General features: G+C 38.5%; 1 protein-coding gene across 1 annotated transcript; it reads right to left on the bottom strand.

The window, feature by feature from the left end:
• Window positions 1–2,591: 2,591 nt before the first annotated feature.
• HJURP (Holliday junction recognition protein) lies at window positions 2,592–22,919 on the bottom strand. Its single transcript, XM_054974102.1, has 11 exons — window positions 22,723–22,919; window positions 21,923–21,989; window positions 19,676–19,743; window positions 19,128–19,182; window positions 17,696–17,757; window positions 16,821–16,931; window positions 15,569–15,638; window positions 10,122–11,602; window positions 9,593–9,656; window positions 6,300–6,387; window positions 2,592–4,231 (listed from the first exon to the last, which is right to left on the bottom strand). Exons 1-11 carry the CDS (start codon window positions 22,909–22,911, stop codon window positions 4,114–4,116), a joined length of 2,373 nt encoding a protein of 790 aa, XP_054830077.1. The 5' UTR covers window positions 22,912–22,919; the 3' UTR covers window positions 2,592–4,113.
• Between the last annotated feature and the right edge of the window lie 539 nt (window positions 22,920–23,458).

Here is a 23,458-nt window from a genome sequence, read left to right as displayed (position 1 = left end):
AGGATTAGTTGCATGTATTGCGAGTCAGAGAGCAAGGAAAGGTTATAGGAAGAATGGGCAGACTATTGAAGGGGTCTGTGAGGGGGAGGTATCCGTACAATATTAAGACAGCTTATTTTAAGCCATACAGTTTTGGACAATTGGCATTCCAAATACTGGTAGAGATCAGAAACATAGACCATCTCATTTAAGTGCAAGGATAATATTTCTGTGGCTCAATATTTAGCCCAGTTTTAATAAATACGTTTCATATCTTAGTTTAGTTCTACAGAACTCAGTACTTAACTGTGGGCTGTTTTAAAAAATGTTTAATGCTTTTAGGGTTATACATATTTGGTTCCAGGGGCTAACTGTGGTGGACGTGGACGTGGCTCTAGCCAAATTTCACTAGCTTTTCAATACCAGGCCTTTTTATTCACCTTATAGTATACATTTATAGATGAAATTTGAAGTGGGCACAAAGCAAACATGTAGGACCAAAATTCCTGTTGAAAACAAGCCTTACCTAATGATAAAGGAAATGAAGATCCTCCATTGTTAATTCATACTTGGATCTATAGCATGCTAGTACACATCCACCAGGCCATCTGGCAGGCTTTCCTGTGCCAAATGTGTATACTATCCACTGTTCTTCCTTAAAAAGGTTCAGGACAAGAGAACTCCATGCTGCTGTAAAACTTATTTACCAAAACAGGGGGGGCAAATCCGGTGGACCAAAGGTCAAAACTACAAAACCCACCAGAATTATAATTTTTGGTTTTAATTTATAAAAGTGCCAAAGTGCAATGCAAAAATGCAATACCAGTGAAATAACTTAATAAATACATAAATAGGTGTTCAAAATACAAAAGGTGTGTCCATACAGAATACAAAATACAATAAATGCAATCAACAATTCACAGTCCGAAATATAGGAGTAAAGTGCAAAGTTCCAGCGAGGTGGAAAAGCGCTGCTTGGTGGAGAGCCAACTGAGTGTCTTCTCATGAAGATTCAGTCCCAAAATAAACACATTATGGTGCCGACGGGGTTTAGCAAGCAATATTTCTATTTAACGCGTTTCGTGAGGCAAAATACAATAAATGTCCGCAGCACCGCTATGTCCGCAGACCAACTTTGGAGCGGTGGGAGAGCAGAGCATAGAACTGTTGTGAATTTCATAGTCAGTCCTAATTGCTTCATGCCTGATGATGAAGTGAGTTTGCCTCACGAAATGGGTTAAATAGAAATATTGCTTGCTAAACCCCGTCGGCACCATAATGTGTTTATTTTGGGACTGAATCTTCATGAGAAGACACTCGGTTGGCTCTCCACCAAGCAGCGTTTTTCCACCTCGCTGGAACTTTGCACTTTACTCCTATATTTCGGACTGTGAATTGTTGATTGCATTTATTGTATTTTGTATACTGTATGGACACACCTTTTGTATTTTGAACACCTATTTATGTATTTATTAAGTTATTTCACTGGTATTGCATTTTTGCATTGCACTTTGGCACTTTTATAAATTAAAACCAAAAATTATAATTCTGGTGGGTTTTGTAAAACTTATTTAGACTGTTATTTGATTTGGAAGTCAAGTACAAGTTTGAGACACAAGGGAAGCTCACTATTTACTTGCAATACAATTATGTTCACTGAGGCAATGGATATGCATATAGATACCCCTATTATCAATGTAACCCTAAATAGCTCCCCAACGTTTATCTAAAAGAATGAATGCCAATTCAAAATAAAGAGGTTGAAGTTCTATTCTCTCTTTGAATCTATCTTCAGTGGAAATTTTCTGATGCACTTGAACCAATTGGTCCAGCAACCAAATTTCTGTGGGAAGTTACAGTTTACAATCTACTACTGTAAAACTACAGCACACATGTAGTTTTCTACACACACCCCAAACTTCTCCAGCATATCAGTGTACTTCAAATATAATCCTAAATTGCAGGCCCAATGTATAAATCATTCATATATTATAGAAGTGGGTTGTTCAAGACTAATGAGCAACTTCATTCACTTAAAAAGTTAAAATACAGGTAGAGGGTTCGTCTACTGAATCCAAGCACACAGTAGAATGACTCATTTTGCCTCCACCACACATTTGCCTAGCTCAATGACTATTCCTTTGCAATACAAGAACTCAAGAATATGAATCCAGAAGGGAACTGTCAAGCACCAACCCGTTCAACACCTGCAAGCTTTCTTTTAAGCAGATGTTACATAGTCCACAGCCCATACTTTCAGGGAGGACTAGAAGAGGTGAAACAACCCATGGGTAGAAGCAGTGGCCAAGAGTTCAGTGCCCCCTTCTTTTACACTGGATGTTGTACACTGCAAAGGGAAAGCAGGATGCATAATGCCATCTATACTGGCAGGATGCTAGTTCTGGATTTTACATTAAGTTGTTAGTTGGGACAGAGGTTAGAGAGTATATTTGCAAGCTTGTTTGCCATTTTGACTGTAAAAAAGTAGAAAATAGGATGGCAAGATTGAGGCATATAAGGAAGACAGAATCTACAAAAGTTTCAAGCACTTTAAAAATATAATCAGTGGTGTTTACAAACAAGTAAGATTGTCAGATAGCCTTTCCCGATATGCCAGTTGTCTTTCCTGTGCCCAGTTTGATGAGAAAATCCCTATGGCTTTCACTTCCAGTTCATACCCTAAACCAATTCACTTATGGACAAATAGAGAAGCTTAAAACATATCTAACAATTTTTTTAAAGTACAAACCCAAATTTACTGCATAACAATAAACATATGCAAAGTGACAATGTTCAGTTGAAACCAATGCCAATCTCAATCTTCTACCAGATTGATGAACAATGGATTACAGAAATACCAGAATCAAAATGGCATTAAAAATGAAAAACTTCCATATATACACACATGTACTTTATAAATTTTAAGTCCTCATAATTTCTTATTATAGTTGGCAACATGAAGATTGGCTTTTAACCAAATAAATCAAATAGCAATAGAATATTGTGTGCCCTAACCAGTGTGGTCTCAAAGATTTTGGCAGAGGCACCAACTGAACCGCTTAGAAGCTTCTTAGGTAAATAAGCATTTCATAATGAGAACCCTGAAATTAGCTACTACCCGATATTAAAAACCATGCAGGTCTTTTAAAAATATAGCTCTTTAGAACCAAACAAGCACAGTTTGAGTACCACATTTGAGGCATTTTCTTGATTTACTAATCTTGTTAGAAAGTCAGAAGGCAAAAAATTTAGAATACACAGTTATATCATCAAGGGATGTGATTGCCCTTATAAGAAACATGGACGTATTACTATTTTTCCATTGCATTGCTTTGGCCTTTCCATTGAACTGAATTTACTATTTTGCCATCGAGCCTATTTGAGATTCTTTCATCCCCAGAAAGATCATTTGGACTTAAACCTCTTGTATCATTCTGCACTATCTTCTGATTTTACCTAGCTTTGCCTTCTCCTAGATTATTATGGTGAGTTTGTTACCCTGGTTAATAAGAGCACAATCTCAAATATGCAGACTGCTAAGTTTCACTTACTAACACATAGGGACACGAACAGAGCAATCCTAAACAGTGTTACGCCAGTCTAAGCCCATTGAAACCAATGAGCTTAGACTGGAATAACTTTGCTTAGGATTGCACTGTCAGAATGTATTTAGCAAAATCAGGTATTACTCATCAACTGGTCAACTTTTTAAGTAATTGAGTTGCTTCAAGAACACAGCCATATATAAAGGTTTATTATACAATAAAAATAAAAAAGTGTCAAGCACTAGATATGCACATTTATGTCATTAAGACCAAATTTACTAAGTAACAATTTAGATCTTTCCAAATCCAGTATCTTCAGCAATGGCTAATGCTCATTCCTAAAGCAGAAGCTCAGAACAGTATATACATTAAACAAGATGTTAAATGTGCTTTAAGAATTTTAACTAGCCACTCATGTACTCAGAAACAAAGCCCTCAAAAATGGTATTTGTTTCCTATTGGCCACATTCCTCAGACCTGGAACAACTTCAGTAAAAGGGTCTGTTGAGTTTCTAGAAGCAAACTTGGTTCTGAACGTGTGTTCCTAAATGGCAGACTGTTAAATCCAATATCTTTCTCCTTTAGAACATCATGACATTTCATCTCCACTTCCTTCTAAAAATGATCCTTGGTAATCTTTGCATATGGGTTCTTCCACATAAGCTCTTCTCACTTGCCCTTCATTATAGTTAAGTTTTTTGGGAACCCTAGAAATGAAGAGAAGATTTGCAAGAAATATATGCTAGATGAGGTGCAGTAATAAATACTAATATAACCTTTGTTCAGAGCTTCTTGAGATGCACCAGCAGTTACAAACATTTCCACCACTTGAAGAGCAGGATCTCTTTCTCTCTTCAGGCATAAACTTTCCCCCTTAATACCCCATACATTATTCATGCACTGGTGAATAGCCATGGCGTTTCAAATCCATACAAGAGAGAAATCCATTGTGTATTACATACAAATACCATAATCAAACACCTCATGCAGAATACAAAAGCTAATAAATTTAAGAGCCAATTCTGCTAGAATTATAAAATCACAATCCCAGAGCCTCAAGTAATTTAGCTCAAATTCTAGTAGCAGTCAGAGAAAAAGTAGATAACTAGGTAGAGAATGTTTAGCCTCCTAGCCAAAAGGCTGAGAAGTGATATGCTATATGCATTAAGAATCCAGGCTCCCTGTTACTCAACAATTACAATTTTGGCTACAGTAGATCAACAGGACTATATACAGAACAGCAACAGTCATTTTGATCTGATGCCAAAGTAAAACTAATTCTTTCATCTGTTAGGCAGCTCTTCAATAGCCCCAAGCCATGTGTTTAAAAAAATGATGTTAATAATTGAGCAATAAGCCACTAATGTCAGTTGCAGGAATGTAATAGCAGGGAAAGGCTGACTTTGCAATCTGTATGTGGACTTCATGTGAGAATCTGGCTGGCCATTGTGGGAAACAGGATGCTGGATTGTATGATACAGCAAGACGAATGACTGTTTGGCATCAGCTTGATTTCCTCCTTCCACAGATGGCCATATAACATGATGGTAGTATCCCCACCCCCCAAGGCCCAAGAGACTGTAAAAGGACCCTGCCAGATATCTTCATCATGAGGCAGCAACACAGTTACCTACTCAGATTTCTTCTTCATTCCTCCATATGTTCATCCCACTATTACCACCTGCTGTTTTTTAAACATATTAACTGCAAAAATTTTAAATATGCAGAGTAGTTTAGCCAATTTCATTTATTGATGAACAGTGTGGATAAAAATCAATGATTTTTATTTTTTTTTTAAATCGGCCTTTAAATTGTATTTTTTAAAATTTAATTGGATTTTCTTGATAAAATGTTTTTGAGGAAAAACCTATTTAAAGATAGTTTACTATTTAAGATACATTATAGTCCAAAGGTTATCATCATGAAATAAGGATTAGTTTTTAATTATGTAGCATGATATAAATTTAAACATTGCATATATTCATGCAATGTTTAAATTTTTTGGTAAACGAATTTCCATCTACAACGTCATGCTCTTCCAGAGGTTTCTGTAAGATTATTGGGCAATTTTTCTAAGATATCACAGATGCTTGGTTTTACAGTTCTCAAAACTCTGAATTTGTATCTGCAGAGTTCACGTCTCTTCTGCACAGCAAAAAGGTTATAAAATAAGCATGCACAGTTGAGAAAAGGATCTTAATCTCATTTACTTTGCAAATCTTTGTACACAGAACCAACCCCTTACCTCTTGTGCTAAGTTTCAAAAAGTTCAATGAACAGAAGATTGTTGGGCATAGACTAGATCTGCACAAGAAGCTAAGTGTGAATCTTTATGTAGAAAACCGTGATTTAAATCTAGTCTTATTGACTAGTGATTTAAATTATGATTTAAACTGATTTGATTTAAATCAGATCAAAATAGTGAATAGTTGATGAACTATTCACTATTCCTCCTCCTCTATATTCTTAAATATAGAGAGCCAGTTTGGTGTAGTGGTTAAGAGCACGGGACACTAATCTAGAGAACCAAGTCTGATTCCTCACTCCTCTACTTGAAGCCAGCTGGGTGACCTTGGCTCAGTCATACCTTCTAGCTCTCTCAGCTCCATCCACCTCACAGGGTGTTTTGTTGTGGGGATAATAATGACATACTTTGTAAACTGCTCTGGGTGGGTGTTAAGTTATCCTGAAGGGCGGTATATAAATCGAATGTTATTATTATTAAACAAAGGAAAGCATCAAATGGATACTAAAATATATTTAGATGTCACTTACCCGCTTGAACAGTTTTGTTCTTTTTTGAGAGCATCACAACCTCGAAACAACTTGGGAATGTATTTATAGTCATCTGCCATTCCAGATTCTGTGGAAACAGCAAGTGTGAATAGAGGTAAGCACTCCACTAACTTTGCACACAACTCTATTTGTTTCAAAATGTTATAGTCAAATCTACTGTCAGCTGCTAGACAAGATCATATATTCCCTGTGCTGAAAGATCTGCACTGGCTTCCCATCTGTTTCTGGACACAATTTATAGCGCTGGTTCTTAACCTCATAGCCTTAAATGGCTTAGGACAAAGTTGTGTGACACAGCACCTTCTCACTTACTGTCCAGTTCACCAATTAAGGTCTTCTGTACACATTTGGCTCTCTGTGGACCTGCCACTAGGGGTATGTGTGTGCCCCCTCCTGAAGAAGAGGCAACCAGGAGGCAGGTCTTTTACAGTAATCCCTGGGACACCATGATCAAATTTTATAGAAATGAAGAATTACAGTCAATTCAAGACTATATGGAGAGTGGGGAGAGGTTTTAATCTTTCCATCCTGCATGGCTTCACCCATCAAAACAGATCCTTCCCTGTTATATGTGAAAGATGTGTTTAGTTCAATCAGTGGGTTTACTCATATGAACAAAAGGTGTTCATGGAATTTGTCCTCTTTATGCCCCCCTAAAGCTACTCTGCTTTGGGTCAGGCGACCTTTGGGGAACAGACCAGGATTCAAGCTGAGGAAATAGGCAAAAATCATGATCCCTCTTTTCTTTTCTATGAGCTGTTCTGTGAATAGAAGAGTTTGTGTTTCCAATTTCCAGTTTTTGCTATTTCATATACATTCTACACTTGCAAAGATCCCCTGGCCCTAAGAAACAGCTTTTGGAGCACAGGTGCCTGTGAGGAGATAGAAAAGAGAGCTGTCTCATGAACTCCCTCTATTTACGGTTCTTAGTATTCAACCCAATACATTTTTATTATAGCAACAATATGAATGTTCAAGATATGTATGAATCACATAATGGAAAACCTGGTTTACAAAATTTATGTGTGGTCCTTGGGTTTCCTAAGGAATTAAAATTAAACTAGTAAAAGCCAGGTAGACATATTATATATCTTTGGAAGAGTTCATTTTTACTACTAAAACAGAACCGGAAGAGCTTTTGCACCTTAAACACAAAAACAGAACTTAAAAGTTGATTTGCCACCTTGAGAAATCCAAAGAATCGTTTGACACCGTTAGAATGTTAAAATCTAATTGGCTATCTGATTTTCCTTTTGTCCTGTGGGTTGGAGATGTACATTTCTACATGCTTTAGGAACACATAAATCTAGGTAACTGTATGACTTGACCTACTTGAGCTTTTTACTATTAAGACATTTCACATGTAATTTGGAGCTTCTAGCACATAAACAAAAAGCTTTCTTCTAAGTTAATACTAAATGCATTGCTTTTACAAAGCCTCCAATGTGAAAGGAATGCTCAAGACCACCTGGACATATGAGAACAATATCATCTCATCAGCATGAAGATGGCTTTTGGGGGCTAACAGCAAGATGGAGAAAAAAAATCTCTTACTTGAATACCAGTTACAGCATTCATACAGAAAGTGAAATGGAAAAGGACAAGTATACAACCTTGTTTAATGCCTCAGGTTGCTATAAAATTAGTGAGAAAACTAGAGTATGCATATTTAAATATGTATTAGTAATGGTCAATAATACAGGTTGTTCTTGGAGATCTTTGTTCACAGCCTCCATTTATAGAGTTGAATGTGACTTTCATGATTACACAGGCAGCTTAAAAAAGTAATTCTGAAATAGAAGCCAGGGAACTGATTAAGATGATCATCTGATTATCTTAATGATTTGAAGGGAAATCAAGAGGAAAGATTACGAGAACTTTTTGATTTAGCATAGTGGCTAGTCTATGTCTCTCCAGGCTTTTTGTCTGTATAGCAGTGGTACTTGCTCTGTGGCTCACAGAGAGGTACATTTACAATTACCATCAGCCAAAAGAACCATATATCTTGTGCAGCACTTCAAACATACACATATAAGAATAAGATATAATCATAAATATTAAACTGTAACCCTTTTAATTAGCACACTATCTCAGAGCATGTAGAGTTGTCTCACTACTGAATCTCAGCCTACCCTTAGAATCAGAATTGGAAGGTACCTCCAGGGTCATCTAGGCAAACCTCCTGGACAATGCAGGAAATTCACAACTACCTGTCCCCCACACCTCTAGTGACCTCTGCTCCATTTTCAGAAGATGGCAAAAACCCTCCAGGATCTCTAGCCAAACTGGCCTGGAGAAAATTGCTTCCTAACCCCAAAGTGGCAATCAGCATTAACCTGGGCATGTAAGAAAGGGCCATGAGAACAAAGCACTGATGTAACCCTTCCTGCTCTCCCTCTCAGCACTGCTGATAGTTATCTGCTGTCAGATAGCCATTAAAAGCCTCCAAAGGAGAGCCTAACACCTCCCAGCCTTTGTGTATCTGAAGTAAGGGGAAGTGCTTTGCAAGCAGAGTTTTGACACAAAACAATGGACAAGCATTCAAGTTCTCCAGAACTCTTTATTGGGCTGGATGTTAAAAATTAAATGCAGTTCCCTTCAAGTTGAACTGTTAACGCTACAGGAAACAGGGTGGTTAGAAACTCAGTGGTAAATTTTCTACTTAAAAAGGTTTTACTTTATGGATTAGCATTCAAGAGTGGTATGCCCCATTCCACCACTTCATTCAGCCTCCTGATCCAGACTCAGACACAGAATCCTTACATTTCCACAACTTTGAAGCAATCACCATAAATGAGATATGTTTTATTATATAAATTTTTTAACTTGAAGCCATATTAATGATGAAATCTGCAGCACATACCCGTGTTTATTGAATGTTCCAGCTGTTGTCTCAGAGAGAAAGGTGAACTACAACTAACGTTAAATAAAAAATAAAATAAATACAAGGAAAAATCTTCTGAAAATCACTATTTATTGGAACTCTATCCAAATCTATTTTTCCAAAAATATTCATTCAGAGCTTCTGCCTTGGGAAATACTTCGATTTCTTCATCATGTTAATCATCTTCTCAAACACATCAAAATATTTTAAAACTGAAGTTCACTAAGTAACAATTAAGGACTAGACATTTTAAAGCTATCCAGATATGTCTGGGTTCGAATGATTGAAAAGTAGTGTATCTTCTCTGTCAAAATTGTGAAGAGGACTTTTTTTCACTTGCTTCCAAGATACCTATTGAGCATTAAAAAATAGCTCTTTGGAAACCTACCGTGCATGTAAGTGCTTGGCCCAACCAGAAAGGTGCGATTTGAAGAAACACAGATTCCAGAATCCTGAAAATTTAAGTATCAAACATTAAAGTGATGCATTTTATAACATGGATTAGTATAAATCCAGGGGCTATTTATATCAGTGTCAGCAAGCTTTTATTTTCTTAGCAGTATGCCTTACTTTTAGTATTTTTATATGCAATATTTATGTGAATATTTTGCCAGAAGATATGGGAGAAGAGAAAAAAATATATTACTTTTCCCCCTCCTGCAGTAAATTCTATTGAGTTAGATGCAAGCCAACATATTGAGCGTAAAAGGAAAATCCACTCAACTACTAGTAGCCAAGATTTAATCGCTGTGTTCAGTGGAACTTACATATGTACGCATGCATAAGAGAAAAGCCATGGTAATAGACAAGGACTTGAATATTTAGTAACTCTGTCAGTCTCTGAAGGAACATATCTATGGATATCTTATCAGGATAGAGTACATTTTCATATGATTAAAGGATCAGGGTTTACTTACCATTTTTTTTGAATAATAATTGCTTAAGTTAGGATAATGCAGTGATTGAGTCATTCCAGATTTATCAAGATTAATATCCTCCCAGTGAGCTGATTTCCAGCCCACTCCAGAAACAAAGCTCTCAGATATATTTTTTAATCTTTTTACAGGTGAAGGCAGAAAATCTTCATTAGAAAAATTTGCTGTTCTTTTGGTTCTGGCAACAGTATGTAGCGTTCGTATAGGAGAATTGACTAGGGCATTTACAGTCTTGGACACTTGCACTGCTTCATATTTTTTTAATCTTGCAGCTCTCAGCAATGTAGGGATTTTTGGAAATCCTTCAGAACATGATTTCTGATACATATTCCCAGACTTACGTTTCTGATGAAACTTTGTCCAGTCACTCAAATCTGGTTTTAAAACCTTATCACCAGACTTGGTTGGGTTTGTGCATATGTTTGAAAACTTAAATGATTTCTGCAACTGTGGACAACATAGTTCTTTGTACATCTTTTCAAATGCATCTTCAAATTTCTGTTGAACTTTAATGCGATTGCAATTAACAAGAAACTGTGAAAAAGACTGACTTCGCTGTAATGAACCAGCTGTAGGGATCATTTTAATCTCGTGATTTCTGAATAACCTACATGGAGATTTCACTGGTGAAGACTTGTTAGCTTGCAAAAACGGATTTATGTTACTATTCAAAGTTGATGGATCCTTGAGTGACATGCTTGTTTCCGTAGTTTCATCTCCATCTATCATATCAAATGTTGCTCCTGGAACAGGGCAAATAGCATAATGCTCTTCAAAAGCCTGACCCTTTCTTACATGGTCTGAAGATGAAGGGACCCAAGATGGACTTTCAAGATGAATTTTTCGCCCCCCAGAATGACTGTTAGGAAACATAGAAGGCCCTATACCATTTTGTCCAACTCCCTCAACATCAGAGGAGTCAATTTTCATTTCTTTTGTACTATGGTATGCAGATGTCACACTAGATTCAGTGAACAGTGTATGCGGCGTCTGATTGTTGCTATAATCTAAAGGTATATAACTTCCACTATTCTTCACTGTCAATTTACACTTCTCATTATCTTTTGATATTACCAGGGTAGAATTGTGTTTTAATGGCCTTAATTTTCTCTCTCTCTCAGTAGCTGTGTTAAACTTTGTTTTTTTAGGGTGCCAATACCGTTTGATCTGTGAATGGGAACAGGCTTTATGTGACACTTTATACATAAGCCTGCTAAGCGTCTTCACCATTTCTGGATACATGTCTGCTATTGTGATATTATTCCAAGAACAGTTCTCATCTGCAGACGCATAAGTTTCCAAAAAGCTACTACAGCCAGTTTTTCCACTTTCCCAAAGGGACTGAGTTCCAGATACAACTGTCTCATCTGTTGAGACTGCAGCAGTAGAGTTGTACAGATGGAGAGACATAGATTTATGATGTCCCTTTTGTCCTTCCTTCATTGGAGCCACAGCAGAGTGACCTACAGATAGAATGAAGTATTAGTAAGAGGACATAAAACCAAGTGGCATTATTGATATATCTACCCAATTATTAATAAACTATTAAAAAATAACTTGTAACCGCTTCATAGCAACTGAGCACACAATCTTTCCACCCTGCCCCAACTTCTACAGGCCTTTCACATTAAAGCTCTTCTTGAGGGTTGAGGTACTTCTACAGCTAAATTAAGAAGTCTGTGGAATTGACACTCCTGCCCCTAGATGAACAGCAGGCCCTTCTGCTCATACAAGGGTTTCCTTTGTTCCAATCCAAGGACTTGGACCTGATTCTCACCAACAGGGAAGAACTGGTTGACGAGGTGAAAGTAGTGGGCATCCTGGGTAGCAGCCAGTGACCATGTCATTTTGGAATTTACAGTCTTGGGGAAGGGAAAAATTGTATGTAGTCAGATATATAAGATGGACTTCAGGAAAGCAAATTTTAACAAACTGAAAGTAGAATCACATGGTCAGAAATACTTGAGAAGAGAGTTCAACAGGGGTGGGAGTTTTTTAAATGCAAAATATTGAAGGCACAATCACAAACGACTCCTATGAGAAGAAAAAAAACAAGAAGAGCCTAAAGAAGCCAAGGTGGCTCCATAAACAGCTTTCCAATGAATTGAGAAATAAAAAAGACTCATTTAGGAAATGGAAGGAAGGCCTTATAACCAAGGATGAATATAAACAAATGACCAATGTTTGTAAAGAGAGCCTTAGAAAAGCTAAAGTTCTGTATGAGCTTAGGCTAACAAGAGATGCTAAAAACAACAACAAAAAAAGAGTTCTTTGCTTATGTTCAAAGTAAGAAAAAGAGCAAGGACATGGTAGGTCCACTGCAGGGACAGGAAAGTTAAATTGTAACAGGCGATGAAGAGAGGGCAGAACCTCTCAATCCCTACTTTTCCTCAGTCTTCTCCTGCGAGGGAAATGGTCCTCAACATGGCAATAACAGAACACATGATGGGGGTTACAGTCTAGGATTAACATAAACACCTAGTTTCTTTAAATGAAACTAAGTCCTCAGGGCCAGGTGAACTGCATCAAAGGGTACTAAAAGAACTCACAGATGTAATTTTTGAGGTTCTGTCCATTATTTTTGAGAACAGGTGAGGTGCTAGGAGATTGGAGGCAGGCAAATGTTGCCCCCATCTTCAAGAAGGGGAGAAAGGAAGAGCTGGATAACTACCAACCTGTGAGCTTGACGTCTATACCTGAAAAGTTTTAGAACAAATCCTTGAGCACACAACCTTGATTGCTAAAAGCCAGCATGGGTTTCTCAAGAACAAGTCATGTCAGACTAACCTCCTCTTTTTTTGAGAAAGTTACTACCTTGCTGGATCAGGGGAATGCTGTTGATGTAGTTTATCTTGATTTCAGTAAGGCTTTTGATAAGGTTCTACATAATAACCTTGTTGACAAGTTAGTAAAATGTGGTTTGGATCCTCTTACTGTTAGGTGGATCTGTAGTTGGTTGACAGATCGCATCCAAAGAGCGCTTGTTAATGATTCATTGACCTCTTGGAGAAGAGTGACTAGTGGAGTGCTTCAGGAATCAGTCCTGGGACCTGTTCTGTTCAACATTTTTATAAATGATTTGGATGAAGGCATAGAGGGAATGCTTATTAAATTTGCTACTAAATTGTGAGGGGTAATAAATACGGTAGAAGACAGGATACAGGATATCTTGACAGGCTGGAAAACAGAACTAAAACAAATAAAATGAATTTCAACAGAGATAAATGCAAAACTCTGTATTTAGGCAGGAAAAATCAAATGCATAATTATAGGATGGGGGGGACTTGTCTCGGCAGTAGTAAGTGTGAAAAGAATCTAGGGGTCTTAGTAGACCATACACTGAACATGAGTCAGCAATGTGGTGTGCAATTTTGAGCTGTATCAACAGAAGCATAGTGTCCAGATCACGTGAAGTGATGGTATCGCTCTACTCTGCTCTGGTTAGACCTCACCAAGAGTATTGTGTCCAGTTTCAGGCACCACAATTTAAGAAGGATCTAGACAAGCTGGAACGTGTCCAGAGGAGGACAACAAAGATGGTGAGGGGTCTGGAGACCAAGTCCTATGTGGCCCCTTCTTACATGCAAGGGTAAGGCCGATCACCATGTGGGGGTCAGGTAGCAATTTTCCTCAGGCCAGTTTGGCTAGGGATCCTAATGGTGTTTTGATATCTTCTGGGCATGGAGTAAGGGTCTCTAAGTGTGTGTGTGTGGGGGGGGGAGGGGTTGTGAATTTCCTGCATTGTGCAGGGGGTTGGACTAGATGATCCGAGATGTACCTTCCAACCCTATGATTCAATGACAGCATCTTCATCATACATTTTATGAGATCCTCCTTCTATTCCCAAACTATGTGTGCACTATGATAAGCTCAAACACTCTTATGGAAGTCAGCCCCACTATTCACCTCCATAGCACAGGTAGAAGTGCAGATGTGAGCCCAGAACTATTTCCACAATTCCTGTACATAAGTATATGCCCCCTGGATCATGCTGAATTAGCCTATTTTAGCAGATTGTAGGTTTATCCTCCCCTTTTATTAATTTAAACTATTTTTATTCCACATTTCCTCTTAAAGAGGGTCTTCCAATGTGGCAAATATGAGAATATTAAAGACATTTAAAACATTAAAAATATTTTTTAAAAATCAATAAAACAGGAAAACATACAAACAACACAAGAGAGGAGGCATGCATCCCAAAGCTGCTTCCAGGCACCTATTTATGGTTTCTGCAGCCTCCCTGGGCTCTGCTGGGAGCACGAGATAGAGCTGAGCATCATCTGAATATTGGTGGCAACTCAGCCCAAATCTCCTGATAACCTCTCCTAACAGCTCTACATAGATGTTGAAAAGCATGGGGGGCAATATGGATCTTTGCAGAACCCTGTAGGCTAAAGGGGCTCTGCTATGGTCTTCCAGCACCACACTCTGCAACCTTCCTTGAAGCAAGGGACACTGTTGCAACTTAGCCCAAGAGAGCCAGTGTCATTCACAGCAGCCAGGTACAGGGTTCAGCCAGTGGGGAACCACCACAGCAGAGAACCAAGCAGTACCCAGCCACAAGCATAAGGCATTCCCTTGCTTCAGTTTGCTTCTGTTGGGCTAAGCTGGAACACTGTCCCTTGCTTCAGTTGGGTTTGGGTGGAATAGATATGATTGTCCGATGTGGTGTTGGTCCCCTTGCTTCACTTTGGTTCTGAGATTCCATTCCTGTGCTTCAATTTGGTTTTCTTGGGCTGTCTCTGAGATGAGCTCAGCTTGCATTTGGGAGGGTTCCTTGACTGTGTCAGCCTTGCCCCAGTGTTTCTGCAACGGGGACTTAGCTTTGACTTTTTTCTCATAGGCAACAATGGAGTGGCTGGTGGTATCTTGTTCAGAAGCCCATAGAATTGGCCCACAGGGCCCAATCTTCCTGAAACTTGAGGGGTCATTAGAGGACAGATAGGAGTATATCCCCTGTAAATTTGGTGGAGTTTGCTTGAAAAATGCCACCGCAGCCCCCCGGATAGCCCCCAGAGTGGGTGAGGGCACCTTTTGGGGGGGGGGGTCCAATATACATGAAACTGGGGGGGGGGGGGGGTTGAAAGAATAGTCAGAAGCAGTTTCCCTCCAAATTTGGTGAAGTTTGGTTGAAAAATGACTCCCCCAGCCCACTGGTTAGCCTCCACAGTCATTTTCCTGTAGAAAATAATGGCTGAATTTTCAGAAATACCAGAACCAAATTACAGAATCAATTCAGAATTCAGGGTGATATTTTATCCTAGCCTACAAGAAATATTTTGACCTGTATTGGTGTATGTTGTAACCAGTTAATTTGAAAGCATTTATGGTCACTAGATTGCATAGTTTCACCTTCATCAGCCACATAGGCAAACCATGAACTTCTTTGTTAAGCACTTTTGCAGTAAAATATTTTTCATGATGCTCACCATATAAGGATTCATTCATCAGCTCTTGAAAAGAAGATTCATGAATATTCTCTGCTTCTGTTCTTAAAATCTAAGCAAAAATTGCCAAAAGAAAGTGACGAGAATTTAAATATTTGCAGAAAAATGTGATACAACTGCCAAAGAAATTAGAATGCTTTAATTTGAAATACGCTGCCTATCTTTTACATTAGGATACGTGCCAAATCAGTACATTTGTCAAATATTATGGCCGTTTCTACACGTACCAGCATAGCACTAATCTCTTGCAACGAGGGTGTCTTCCTGGCGTGATTTCTGACATCATCGTGCCATGCTCCCGTTTTTGTGGTGTGATGATGTCAGAAATCATGCTAGGAAGACACTCTTGTGAGAGGTTAGCGCTCTGCCGGTACATGTGGAAACGGCCTATGTTTCTATGACTCTTTAAAAAACAGGGTTGAAGGATGCATAAATGAATGCTGAATGCAGTCTCAGCCAGCAGTTCAGTAATTTAACAGTTCCTTATGAGAAAAGGAACTTCGATGGTACAAAATGCAATGGCCAAATTGAACAGGTACTGACCACTGTGATCATTAAAAAAAAAAATCACTGTGATCATTAAGAGATCTTCCCTTCATTTGGGGGCTATAGTATACATCTCTAAAGCACCAAAACTCAAAGATATCCAATGAACTGACTTCCCCATCATGAATCTGTTCATCAGTTAAAGATATTCACAAAGACCTTTACAACACATCCCTGCCTTCTCAAACAAGGCATGTGATCACTGGAAAGGAGTCACAGCACCTGGGGTTTGGAACATTCTCTCAAGACATGTGAGCAAGGCATTTTCTCTCTTAACATTTAAGTGCCAGGTAAACTATTATTTTGTGCTTTTAATGGTATGATTTTTATTCATACTCTGCTTTTTATCTATGCTTTTAATTGCTATGCATGTGGCTTCATTATCGATTATGTTTTTTTACCACAATGTTCTATATTTTATATTTTAGTAAGCTACCACAGAGGCTTCATGTTGAATAGGAAGAAAATAATTTCTTTCTAAATAAGGTAACATAAGCAAGTTACTCTGCTTATAAGGCCTCTCCATTCAATCCAGAGATCCAATGTGCATTCACAAAAATGTGATCACATCCCTCTATTGAATAAATTAGGGACATACGTGAGTGTTGGACATCTGCTGACAAACAGGAACATCCATGGAACTCTAGAACCGCATGAAGATTTACTGGAACATGTACATTTGGCTTACCATAGGTGATTTTGGCACACAAAAAGCATCATCATTCACTAGCACATCCATTTCAGCTCTGTATTTATTCTTGTTCAATGATCCAGAACTACATGTAAGAGGAATATTCTCCTTTGTAAAAAGAAAAATGTCGAAAGTGAATAAAGTTTGCCCAATGAAGGTGAAGAAATTTGAAGAGACAGCGAAGAATAGTTATCACTAAAAAGAAATTTAAAGTTATATTCAAGAAGAACACTGTATATGGTCCTATATCTGTCAATATTATGCTGAAGAAAAATATGTTAGTATCAACACAGCAAATGGTATGGACGCATATTTTCTGTTTTAACACGCAAGTGAATGTTTTCATAATATTTCTACAGCAATCCTAAACAAACTTACGCCCTTCCAAGTCCATCAGAATCAATGGGTTTAGAAGAGAATAAATCTGTTTAGGATGGTACTGTTCAACTATTAACTAGTATGTTTATTTCATTTATACCTTGTCTTTCTCACCAATGGAAACCCAATTCTCATTACAACTCTGTGAGGTAGGTTAGGCTGAGAGTATGTGAAAGGTTAATAAGGAAGATTCTATAGTAAAATGGATATCCTAAAAAGGGTTTCCCAGATGCTAGACCAATACTCTAACCACTATACTTGTTGGTCTCTAAGGTGCTACTGGACCCAAATCTCGCTCCGCTATACATCTTTAGTGAGGTATTGGTGAAAGCTGTAATAACTAACAAAACTGTATAATTACAACTCACATGACACTTACTGTCAGTTCCCTGGGTCTACATATCTTACAGTGGTTAGTTTTTTTCTCTTTATCAAAATATTCCAAGTTCAGTATATTTGAATATTCTAAATACCTATTTATGCTGAGATATTACCTTGAGGTGCATATTTTCCAGATGTCTTTTAATGGATGACATTTCAGAATTGCTTTGGTAATCTACAGCTCGAAATTTAAGAAAAAATATTTTCTAGTTAGCATAATACCAGTAGGCTCAATTTTTTAATGTAAGACATACTTCCTTAATTGTTTTAACATTCTATCTTTGGAGAAGATAACCCCTGCAAACCTTCAAGAAAATGTACTTTATGTAGCATTCCAATCCAACCCTAGCCATTTAATCATGTCCGATCCTTGGCTACTCTGTAGATCGTATCCCTCCAGGCCTTTCTGTCTCTGACTTGTGTAAAATAAATGACATTTCTGTCACTTTGGGTGGGTTTTTTTTTTTTTACTAATCTAGGGGTTCCTAACTTGGGTATGAATCCAAGTAGTTTGGGACTGTTTCAAAAGAGATATCAGGTGTCATCACAACATGGCTGCCAAAGGAGGGAGAATTCAATCTCAAAATGTTCCAAGGAAAGCATGCTCCTACAAAAGAGGCACCTGCTTTAAAGGTGTACTCCTTGAAGAGACAAAAGTGATGCTTCATGAATTAATCTAATGAATCTACGGCACCCAGGTGGAGAAAAGCTAGTTGCAGCTCAGCTTCAAAGAAAAGGTGCTGTTTGGTTTCAGTTTCAACAAAGGTAAGGTTTGCTCTATGTACACCCACAGGAAAACGTTCCAAGTCCAAAGATCTAGAAGTCTTGTTTATGGCCAAGGAAAGGATGCACAGCTGTGACATGCCTGCACGCAGCAATTTGTCAGGTAGGCAGGTGGTAGGGAGTGATCAACAAGTTCCTGATTTGTGTCTGTTCCACAGAAAATCCGTGGATTTTATTGCTTAGACTTAAGCAGCAAGTGAACACTTGGAAAAACATCAGCTGGTGCCACAGCCCCGCTCCAGGTGCTACACTGGGGATTACTGTACTAAGCTGTAATATAAACTATAATTTAGTAACTAGAGAAATGTTTTTAATCACCCCAATAACTAATTGTACCCAAAATGTGAAGAGCTGGAATCAAAGAAAGCTGCGTTTCCCCCCCCTACCCTAAGGGGTAGGAAATGATGGGAGGTGATGGTGTCGAATGCATGACCTGAAGAAAGATAGTTAGATCAAAGTTTCAAATATAGGAGATGGAACAAGGCAGTCATGGATATTCTTTACAGGGGAGGAAGGAGGAGAGATCATTTGGAAGTGACCAGTCACTCTCTAAGAAATTAAAAGGTTGCTTTTTACAACCCTGCAGTGGAACTGTAATCACTTTTTAATCCTTTCCTTTAAAACCATTCAGCAGTTCTGCTTTCATGCAAAAGAGGAAGTGGCAGGCGCATACATCACTCAGGCATCATCCATAACCAAGGCTGTTTAGATTCGACTTAAAATAACTGTAAGAGCTTCCCCTACCTTCTAAACTCACCTTACCTGTACAAGATGGAAACTCTTCATATGAGTCCACAAACTGTTCTTCCTCAGATAGCTTAAAGTTCCAGGGGTGGAGTGGGAGGGAATTAAAACAAGAAACATCATTGCAAGAATAAAATTTTAAAACATTACAGTCCCTGATAACTTTTCACACCATGCTAATACACATTTCAAGAGGTATGTTCACACACATTGGACAATGCTGTACTTTCAGCTATGCTTGCCTCTCCAAAATACTTAGCAAAGCAATATGAAACATTAAGCATCTATCTGCTCATATCACCATATCTGCTTGAAAGTATTTTGATTCTAATGCACAAAGTCTAAGCCTGCCACAAACAGTATTTCTTTTACTAAGCTATTGGATTATTTAGAGTTAATTTTGGTATCTGCTTGATGAGAAAACAAAGGATTGTATTTGAGTCCTACTGCAATCAACACAAATATTGACCACAAAAATTCTAGGTTTACTGTGATGTGTTCAAATATGAGAAAATAACCTTGTCTGATAACTCTAAACATAAAAATGCACTAATTACGAAACAAACATTTTTGGATGTCTCGTGTGAGCCATTTACGCCTTCACCTTCGGATTCTTCACCCCAAACTTTTGGACCTAAAATGATAGAAGAAGCATTATAAAAATGTATAGAATAAATACTGTGATTAAGGATATTGATCTTAGCTTAACCATAAGTAACTCCAAATGAAATGTATAGGACAAACTGACAAAATATATGCAGGACTCCAGTCCCAATTTATGGCAACACTTATTTATATGGGGAAAAGTGTAAAATGAAAAGGGATACACTTGGGAATACCTCTACAGCAAGAACCAAAACTGGGCTCTGTCAGAATAAAACACACTCCTACCTATACAGCCTCCTGAGTTCTGTATCTTGGCCAAACTAATGCATGACAGAACCTAGAGAACTGGCAATTAGGTAAGTAGAGATCCCAATGACTTAGAAAACAAAAAACTACACACTTCGCCATTCTTTCTGATTGGAAAAACTTGCCAGGCAACATGATCCTGCTCAAATCTACACAAGAAACAAGGGACAAGAATTACCCTTCCACATAAACAATAAAATGTTGAGAAGGGACACAAACAGGCTCTTTCACTTTGAACTGTTGGACTAGACAGAAGCAATAGTTTTCCCTCTCAGCCGCATAACGGGGACTCTAACCCCAGGGTTTAATTTAAACTTATGTTGTTCAAGGAACTAGGCTAGACCCTGGGTCTTAAAAGTGAACACTTTTCACTCCAGCTTTATATCAGTCATTAGCAAGATGTTCTTTGTAGGTGGCATATTCATAACTATGGACAGCCTGGTGCTTTGTTAGATATGGGTTATTAATTTTCTCCATGTGCTACAGAATTTAATGAGAGAAGGGCAGTTAGAATGACAGTAGGAATGGTTCAGATTATTTCTATTTCTTGGGTACATATTGTGGTTGTGAGCTTAAACTGCATAATTATTACCATACCATGGAAAAGTAAGGAACTACTTAAAATGATTAAGGCTTCACTGTGGAAATGTAATAGTTTTTCTATTATTGGAGAGAGTGCATCTTGTAAGCCAAATTAGGAAAAAATGCGATTAGCCTATAGCTTGGCATTAACCAAAGTATAATAGTGGTTTATTACTGGTAGTGAAAGGTGCCACCAAGTTGTAACCGATTTATGGAAACTCCTGCTGGGATTTTCAAGGCAAGAGATGAAAAGAGGTGGTCTGCCATTGTGTGCCTCTGCATAGCATCCCTGGTCTTCTTTGGCTTAGGGCAGAGTTTTTCAAACTAGGGTTTGAGGAACACTAATGGTCTGCAAGAGTACAAAAGACTTGGGGGCACCCTACCATCTGCTAACATGAAAACTGAGTCCTCTCAGTGTTCTGGGAAAGAGCTAAGAAGTGCCACTTCTGCAGACAATTACAGCCAATGGTAATTTTTTTTAATCATACACTGAAATTTCAGGCTCTATTATATATGGTCTTATATGCACATAAAGTAATTCAGTTCTTTATATGTATCATAAGGGAGACATTATCTATGAAATCTAAATTATGGTGGAATTGGAAAAAGAAGAAACTCTCAAACCTCCACAACTTGTTTCACATTTACTTCTACTCAATAACAAAAACATGTATTTTGTTTAAAACTCCACTACTTAAGCCACAGATAATTTTGAGTTTCACTTCTTCCCTTCTACAGCTCTTTAAATCTAACTACTACACATAAATAATTAACTTGGAGAAATTCTTCAAATAACACTGCCATCACAAACTAGACCAGTCATTTCTAAGATTTTACAACCCATGCCCATTGATAATCAGAATAAAATGTCCAAAAAGACTTTGTTCTGATATTTATCTTCCAGTTTACCTTGAATTTGATTGCTCTTTTATTCTTTGCCTCAACTGCTGCACAGAGATGAAGATATTCTCATTAAATAAAAATAAATAAAAGCTACTCTCATGTCAATGAATGTGATTTTCAAGATGGTTAAAGTAACCTTACATTTCCTAAGATATCAGCTGAGCCACTGTACAAATATGCTGGAAAGGAACTTATAAGATTACATATAGAATATAAACAGAATGGGGATAACCCAGAAAACCTTAAGGCTAACCTTCTATAGGTAAAATTTAGCAAAACTTGACAAAATCTTGAACAGACTGAGAAAATTCCATTCACATATACAGTATTCCATACATTTCCAAACATATATGTAGTGCACAGGATAAGTTCCAAAAAGCAAATTAAATATAAATAGCTAGTAACAGAAATCTTACCGTCAGGTGTATCATACATCAGCGACTTGATCGAGACAATCTTATCATCTTCAAAGGGAAAGTTGTACTAGGTTAAAAGATAGAGACACTTTTAAAATGAGTTCACTGCAAGACATATGAGTAAGAGAAAGCTTTACACAGGCAGCCTGTAACACAGAGAGACTATAGAAACCACAACTTCAGTAAGATTCTAGACCTAGTGGGTTTCTTCAAACCAAAAGGACATATGTAGCAAGATCTATCTAGAATGGTGCTAGTTTGCACCACGCAGAGGTAAACTACACACCAAGCCAGAGATCAATGATCAGATCTCCAAATGTCTTTTTTCCTTACTTTGACCCTTAACAGCTGAATGGGAAGGCAAAATACATCAGACACAGCTCCTTCTTACCCAAATCCTTGCAAGGGGTGGGAGAGGAAACCATCTACTTAACTATGGCACATTATTTAGCCCTTTAAAAGGGCAGAAATTTTGCTAGACTAAACGTTAAAAACACCAGTGGCAAGCCGAAGAAGAGTTATACTCGTGTAAGTTTTTAAAAGCTGGATTTACAGAGTTAGCATTTCCTACACACATTTCTAAGGCGTATGTCAGAGGCCCAGAGAAAAGGACGAAGGCGATCCGGCCCCGAGGGGCGTCAAGAGACACCCCATCCTCGCGCCCTCTCTCAGCCACTGTGCAAGAACCCACCCCCCGCCCCATTTTACCCCGGCTTCCTTCCAAGGAGTCAGTCGTTTTTCTCCTCGTTTTCTCAGCCCACACGTGAAGCCTGAGAGGTAGGCCTCGCTCCAAGCCCCACCTTCTCCATAATGCTGTACATGGACAAGGCGAAGCGATCAGCGCTTTTCTTCTGGCACCGCTCCAGGAAACTGAAGCTGCTCTCGGAGTCCCGGCGTCTGCCCCAGCAGCGCCCGCCTCGCTCCTCTTTGCGGAGCGGACGTCGGTGTTGCCCGTCTCTCTCCTCTCCCGCGTCATGTCTCATCGCCATCGAGAAGAGGCCCCGACTTCCTCCATCCACACTGAACGGGATGGGGAGGAACTCTATCATCCAATTCAAATTTAGCGCCAACCCAATCTAGCAAGAGCGTATGCTGTGTTCCATATTCGGATAGGTAGCTGTCACGTCACTCCAGGGAAAGCATCCAATCAGAGGCCGCAAAGAGTATTAAAAAAAAAAACCAGAACGCCCTGACTTGATTGGATGGTTTCTACACTATCCGGGTCCTGCCTACCGAGTTCCTAAACGACCGTCTAAAGGGAAGGGCCTATACAATCCCACCTAGCAACTCAGTCCGAAAATTTTCAATGGCTCAAGAATTTCGAGATTCGGCGCGGGTTCGGAGAAAAACTGCGGCGAAGGTGGATGGGTCCCCTAGTCCTGAGCAGTTTATTGGCGGAGATAAGATTTGGTAGAATGAGGAGGGAAGGAAAGGAGTTTTCTTCAAAACGAGGGGATTTATTTCGGGAAAATACGCCGGTAGTTCCCACATATTGCCAGTTTTAGGGTAGTTGTACTTTTTGTACATATATAATAA

Source organism: Eublepharis macularius, chromosome 3, assembly GCF_028583425.1.
Source record: "Eublepharis macularius isolate TG4126 chromosome 3, MPM_Emac_v1.0, whole genome shotgun sequence".
NCBI lineage: Eukaryota > Metazoa > Chordata > Lepidosauria > Squamata > Eublepharidae > Eublepharis > Eublepharis macularius.
The sequence above is the reverse complement of the archived record's forward strand: the minus strand, read 5'-3'. Positions and strand labels throughout refer to the sequence as shown.

Coding starts and splice junctions, on each gene's coding strand:
- HJURP (XM_054974102.1), bottom strand. CDS start 22,911: ATGGCGATGAGACATGACGCGGGAGAGGAGAGAGACGGGCAACACCGA. Junction 19,183..19,675: donor CACACGAGACATCCAAAAAT/GTTTGTTTCGTA, acceptor TGGAACTTTAAG/CTATCTGAGGAAGAACAGTT. Junction 15,639..16,820: donor GTGTGCCAAAATCACCTATG/GTAAGCCAAATG, acceptor ATTTTTGCTTAG/ATTTTAAGAACAGAAGCAGA.